This window comes from Meleagris gallopavo, chromosome 20, assembly GCF_000146605.3.
Source record: "Meleagris gallopavo isolate NT-WF06-2002-E0010 breed Aviagen turkey brand Nicholas breeding stock chromosome 20, Turkey_5.1, whole genome shotgun sequence".
Taxonomy (NCBI): Eukaryota; Metazoa; Chordata; class Aves; order Galliformes; family Phasianidae; genus Meleagris; species Meleagris gallopavo.
In genome coordinates this window covers 5,797,189-5,803,818 of record NC_015030.2, presented here as the reverse complement: position 1 = coordinate 5,803,818, position 6,630 = coordinate 5,797,189, and the positions used below count along the sequence as shown (strand labels likewise).

General features: G+C 40.3%; 1 protein-coding gene across 2 annotated transcripts; it reads left to right on the top strand.

Moving 5' to 3' along the window:
* The first annotated feature begins 768 nt into the window (after nucleotides 1–768).
* On the top strand, nucleotides 769–6,371 carry APOH (apolipoprotein H). 2 transcript variants are annotated; one of them, XM_010721453.3, is made up of 8 exons: nucleotides 769–881; nucleotides 1,027–1,203; nucleotides 1,537–1,633; nucleotides 2,984–3,060; nucleotides 3,652–3,840; nucleotides 4,403–4,582; nucleotides 5,060–5,257; nucleotides 5,987–6,371. In XM_010721453.3, exons 1-8 carry the CDS (start codon nucleotides 818–820, stop codon nucleotides 6,055–6,057), a joined length of 1,053 nt encoding a protein of 350 aa, XP_010719755.1. In that variant the 5' UTR covers nucleotides 769–817; the 3' UTR covers nucleotides 6,058–6,371. The 2 variants fall into 2 exon arrangements, with proteins under 2 accessions (XP_010719755.1, XP_010719753.1); XM_010721451.3 differs by having other exon boundaries at nucleotides 1,534–1,633.
* The last annotated feature ends 259 nt before the right edge of the window (nucleotides 6,372–6,630 follow it).

Genomic DNA, 6,630 nt, shown 5'->3' with positions numbered 1-6,630 from the left:
GCACTGATCGGAGCATCAGCTGATAGCTATGTAGTTTTGACTTGATGACCCCAAGTGGCAGAGTCAAAACAAGTTTCTATACCACCCAACAATATGATTCGAATCTGAACTCCTTGTCACAAATTAAGCACAATCCAGACCCATTATTTCACTTTTCCTGCCTGCACAGCTGGCACTGTGAACAATGGGAGAAGTAGTAAAGCAAGAGCTAACTAGTTATCTGCTAATTGAAAGATGATGACTGGCAATGTGAATCAGACAAAACAGGCCCATGGAGCCTGACGTTTCAGGCCAGATCATCATCCAGCATTAAGCTGGTGTTATCACTGGAGGCCTACGACAACACCAGTGTCACTCCAACATGAATCATTTTGATTCTGTGATTCTGTGATTTTCTTTTTTAAAAGACTTCTATCACTCTTGTGTATGGAAGAGTACAAACTCAAGTGAAAAACAAAAGCTTCTCCATGACAGTTTTATTCTTTGATCCAACCATTCTGAGCCTCTACAGATGCTGAGAAGATGATATTGTTTCCTCAAAAACATCAGTCCCTGCAGGAGATGCTCTGCAGAACCAACCAGAGAAGAGACATTTTCAGTAGAGGCTGTTTGAATCCCTGCATTATGTGCAAGTGCAACATGTGATGGTTGTATCATCCTTTATTCCAGCAACACAAGGACCCTTTTATCTTCTGTTTACTTGGGTGGGAATAAATACAAAGAGTTAATATGTAACCATCCTTTTAGGGATGCCTTTATTTTTAAGGGGGGAACCACTGGCCTGGGAGTCACTGGGGAAGCTGGTGGGCTGGCAGCAATGTACTCCCTGGCCCTGCTCCTGTGTGTGGCTGCTCTGACCCACTCTGCTCTTGCAGCGAAAGGTAAGTGCCTTCCACTTCCTAACAGCCAGTGCTACCCTGGAGCGTAACTGAGGGAACCTGGAGACAGAGAATAGATTGTAATACAGAAACTTGAATGTCTCAAGCTTTCTGCTTTACTTTTTGTACATTTTCTTCTCTCTTCCAGTCTGTCCCAAGCCACCAGAAGTGCTGTTTGCCACAATCAATGTGGTCAAAAATGAGTATAACGTGGGTGAGGAAATCGAATACACCTGCAGGCCAGGTTTTGTCCCCAACAACGGCCAGAGGAAGTACATCTGCCAGCCCACTGGCAGGTGGCCTCTCAACACGCTCTTATGCCTACGTAAGTAAGGGCTCATCTCAGTGCTGCTTGTACTACAAATGGCATACACTGGTTGACAGTATCTGCCTATCAATTGCTATTCATTTTTATCATTTAATTGCATAACAGCTGTTTTCCTCAGACAATCAACTGCAAAAAATATTTTCATCACAAAAACTTGGAAACTATCATTGCTGTGTTTTGATAGAAATGTAAAATAGGTTATGAAATGTAGCATGCAGAAGCAGAAAAACATGGAAAGCACTCAGACCCTTTTAAAATCAACCTGTTCCCACTGTGCTAGCTTCATGCCTCGTGAAATAATACTATCTTTTTTTAAACTTTGATTAGCAGCAAAGAAATGTCCCACCCCTGAACCTTTGCAGCACGGAACAATTGATTCTAGAGATTTCCACTACCGGAGTTCTTTAAGTTTTTCATGTGACCCAGGGTAAGCTCCCTTCTTCTGTGCTACTCAGTAGAAAATCTAAACCACAGCACTATTCTGTACTATTGTGTTGTGCAGCATTGCAAGCCAAGGAACTCAGAAAATACCAAACTAAAATCCACCTGCACTTTGAAGACTTAATAATGGCATATCTAGGGGTCCTTCTCTGTTTAGCTCTGTACCTTGGGGCTTTGCTCCTCCAAAGCAATGTCTTACAGACATGAAAACCATGAAAATAGCAGAAATTTTATGCAAAGATTCATTCCAGACCACTTCTCCTTGCTTTTAAAATCCTCTTATTACATCATGAGATGAAATCCTACAGCACAGAAAGGATAATCTCCATCTGAGTCATCATGCTGTCAGGATCTGGAGGCTGAAAAATTTGTTTCCATGTCTTTTTAAGCTCAGTAAATGAAAACATGAGGTTAATCCTAATTTAGTCCCTAGAGCAAATGCACTTTTACTGAAGGCTGCCTCCTGGTTTTAGAAATGTGGATGCATTTAAAGAAACACAGTTAAGTTAAGTGCAAGGAGATATTTGATGGCAGCATGCAGTCACTCTGTTTCAGCAAGTAATTAATAAACAGTGCTTACCTGGGAAGATCATAGGTGAGCCATAGGCTGGAGTTCACTGAAGAGTACTAAAACCTCAGTTATCTCCCTCTTCTGCAAAACAGACAAGAGAAGGAATAAATTATTTCACCTATGATATCAAATGTAGCAATGGGACTTGAATTGATTTGATTTCACTGCAGCTGCAGCTATGTGATATCGATGCAATCGATACAAAATGAGCATTTCTTTAAATATCAGAGTGTTAGTAATAATATATGTACAGAGGAGTAGAGGGAGGCATTTAGAGAGACTACATAATGTAAATTAAATTGGCATTATAATAAAATAATGCATTTCAGTAACTTCAGGGATTGACTGCTGAGTTCTTTACGAATAGATTCATCCTATTTGTCATAACCAGTCAGGAACTTCTCCTAAGACACTCTAAGGTTAACATCACTGATCAGTGCTCACTACTTACAAATATCCACAATATTAATCACTTATAGGAATTATTGTAATATTAAAATAGAATATAGAGTTGAAAGTGAAATACCTTGTTGTATCAAGCATTCTTTCTAAAAATCTGTAATACCTGGATATTAACATATTTTCATGTTTGAATCTAAATTTCTTTTCAGGTTAGTAAGTGCTTGAATTAGAGAAGGATTTCAGAACTGGACTGTTATTAAATCTGCATGTGGGAAATGGAAATCTTCACAAAGAACAAACTGATTTTTCTCCATACAAAAAGGCTCATTAAGCTTTCTGATAACCAGATCTTTCTGTTTACAGTTACAGTCTTGTTGGGTCAAGGACAAGCCAATGCATGTCAGATGGCAAATGGAGTGGAATCCTCCCACAGTGTCAACGTATGTGCTCAGATACCCCCAAACTTCTGCATCCTTATTGTTATTATGGAAGGGTTCCTTTACATCACTCAGAATTACATATGCTCTTCTTCAGAAGCCTCTCATTGCAGTGTTCTAAAAAAGATTAGGAACAATCAAGAAGCAGCTTGTATATTTTGTTTTAGAGGTGTGGGTTCTATTTATAGAGAAATACAGTTTAAAATTCTATGTAAAAGGTGAGGATCAGGGATGCTGTTTACAACTGAAGGTAAGATATTTGTCCCTTCAAATTCATCTTCCCTGTATATAAAAATGAGGATAGCATCACGATTTACAGCTGCTATGCATGTTTTTTGCTGTGACCTGTCCTGCATAAATGTTTTATGGAAAAAACACGATATTGCATAACATAGTACAAAAAATACAGCAAAAAATCATGAACTACACGTGGAAAAGCTCCTGGGACTTTTAATCTGATCTTTTTTGTTTTGGTAGCTATACTTCCATAAGGCACTGTGTGGGGTTACTTTAGCTATAAACAAGTTGCTCCTGTGATAACAGTAACAATTCAGTTGTTAAGCTTTTCTTTCTAAGAAGGCTGTGTTTTTCCAGCTGTGACTTGTGCACCTCCCTCACTTCCTGAATTTGGAGTCCTTTCTTACCGTCGCTTAAAGCCTGGAAATATTTCTTACTTCATGGACACAATTGCTTTTGAATGTGTACCACCTCTGGCACTTATTGGAAATGAGACAGCAACCTGCCAGGCCAATGGCACCTGGAGCAGCATTCCGGAGTGCAGGGGTGGGTAACTGACTTTCAGCACCTTTGAAACAAAATCCTAGAATTGTATGTGTCAACATACAAAAAGATTATTTCCCAGGAAAAAAAAGCATATTATTTATAAACATACAGCACACTCATTCTGAAAGTCAGAATCATGAATGCAAGGTGATGGCTGACAGTGTCTGCAAGACTGCACACGAGATGGGATTGGCAAAACATTTGCTGTAGGTATGAAGGTTGTGCAAACAAGGCTGTGAAACTGTTCCCAGTGTGGAGGAAGCCTGGCTGCCCAAGTGCAGGGACACCATTCTGCTAAATGCTGGCATTCATCTCAGAGGCAGGCAACCTTATCCTTAGGCTAGAGAATCGCACTGTGAAATGATACCACATTTTGGGTAAAACCACAACAGATTTATTTAAATTTTTATTTATCTATAATATTTCCCCTGACTGTTCTCCAGTGCAAGATGCCAAAATGAACCAATATAAAAATTTTACATGCATTTTTGAAGTACACACTGCATCTTTTAGAACTGCAGCAGTGACAAAGCTTTGTTTCTCTTCTGTTGTTGTACCGCAGCTGTCACTTGTCCTGCTCCAACTGGAATAGAAAATGGGTTCTTAAATTTTGCTGTTCGTAGAACATATCACTACAATGAAAGTGTCAGCTTCAGCTGCCAGTCCAGATATGTGCTGGAGGGACCTAAGCACTCCCGATGTGAGAAGACAGGGAACTGGTCCACAAAGCCATCCTGCAAAGGTACACATATAGAATCTCTTAGAAACCAGCAATTTGCTTTCATTTTCCTAAAAGAGCACCACTGACTGTCAATGAGCTGTTGCACCTTCCTGTCTTTACACAAGTAAATTGAAGCTGTGATTTCAAGGCCCTGACAAATCTGACTCCCAACATTCAGTGTTCTACACTGTGATCTATTGGAACCAGCTCCAATAATCAGACACTAAAATGTATTTTATATGAATATTTCCTGTCCTCTTCCTATTTAATATAATTAGGAATTTTACTGGGGCTGAGTTTTCACCAGAATTTTTTGCTGCTGTATGCAGGTGTGCAAAGTTCTTCAGTATCATAACATCAGCAGAAGTATTGCCTGTGTGTGGGCCACAGCATTTTTCATTCTCTAATGCAAATTTCTCATGGAATCTATTCTAATCAAGTTTCAAAACAGAGCTCTAACCATCCTTATGTGTTGCTTATAACTGGATTGTTTTACAGAGCCATGTAAAATTCCAGTAAAGAAAGCTGTAGTATTATATGAAGGGGAGAAGAAACGAGTTCAGAATGATCTGAAGGAAGGCATCATGCATGGCGAAATTATATCCTTCTACTGCAAGAATAAAGAGAAATCCTGTGCCTACACCGTGCCTGTTCAGTGTGTGAACGGCAATCTCACTCTCCCTTTCTGCTTCAAAGGTAAGAGCGGGGTTAATTTTACCACAGCTGCCTGTCTGTGTCAGGAGGCAGTGTTCCAGTTCATCTTCAAGCTGCATTTGACCAGCTGATTCATCTGTCTTGTGCTCAAGTTCTTGGGCATTTAGGAAGAAATCCTTCTGCTCCCAAGAGGTGTTAATTAGAGGCCTAGCCCAGCCAAAGGGCCAGAGGTGAAGTGTTCTGGGATTTCATGAATCCTCGGGTCAACTTCTAGAGCCTAGACCCTGCCTCAGCCCCGGGAGCCTGCCCTGTTCACTGCTGCTCTGCAGAATTGCCCCACATTGCTCTGACTGCTTCTGACATTGGGTCAAGAGTTAAAAAGCAGCTGACAGCGATCCTGATGCTGGAAGAACTGGTTCACAGGCACTCTGTTGTTTAGAGTAAATGAAGGGATGAAATAGCAAAGTTAATCAGCAAGAGGAAGTGTTTTGCACCTGTTTTGTCAACATTCCTTGCAAGTTTTTTTTCATTCCTAAGTGAAGGAAAGGACACAAACTACCTATGGTGCAAACCTCCTTGTGTTTGGATTGCCTTCAGGTGGACATCGTTTAGCTCTTTTTAAAGTAGAAATTAAAATAGTGAATTTCTTCCAGCATTTTACAGCAAGCAAAAATTCACTGCTTATCTAGCAGAGCCCTTGAGATGCATTGTTTTCAGCCATTGCACATTGTAAGACTTTAACCCAAGGTCTCAACCTCTTGTTTTCAACAGAGCGTGGCTTCTTTTCAAGCCTTGTTAAGACGGACCCATCGAACATGAAACCATGCGAAGATCTGAAATGAGTCAAAGAAGTAAAGCAGCACTGAATGTCTTACAGACACAGATACGTCGATACACAGGACAACTTAAGACCTCTGAGTGTAAATTCCAGGCAAACTTGGGGAGCGCTGAGTACGCAGTCTCTGCTCTTTTCCCTGCTGCTGTTATCCCAGTCTCCTTCACAAGCTGTGACACATTATTTCAGCCATTAACTTCCTCTGCCTCCTTCAGCATCCCTGCTACACTACTTCTCTTTCAACGTTTCCAGCTTTTATGTCATTGTAAATGATCTTCTCAATAGCAATCCCTTTAGAATAAAGTAACTTTTGGCCAATAGTGTGTTCTGATTTAATAGCACCTAGACATCAATCAAATCCTTTAGCTCTTAACTGATTTATAGAAGGCCTTCCTTATGAGTAATTAGCTGAGTTCTGATTCCATTTCCTCTGTTATGTGATAAGGAGCCAACCTTTAATTATAGAAGGACAGAAGGTCATCAGCCTAGGATTTTCCAGAATTTAGGCAAGCAGAAAGATGGAGTTTTCCAAAATCTGTTTAGTGGCTAAGTGTCCAACCACCACTGAAAAACAAATTGC

Excerpts from the sequence above, each read along its gene's own strand:
- APOH (XM_010721451.3), top strand. The coding sequence starts at position 818 with ATGTACTCCCTGGCCCTGCTCCTGTGTGTGGCTGCTCTGACCCACTCT. Across the intron at positions 1,634-2,983 it reads AGTTTTTCATGTGACCCAGG|TTACAGTCTTGTTGGGTCAA; the intron begins GTAAGCTCCCTT and ends TTCTGTTTACAG. Across the intron at positions 5,258-5,986 it reads TCTCCCTTTCTGCTTCAAAG|AGCGTGGCTTCTTTTCAAGC; the intron begins GTAAGAGCGGGG and ends TGTTTTCAACAG.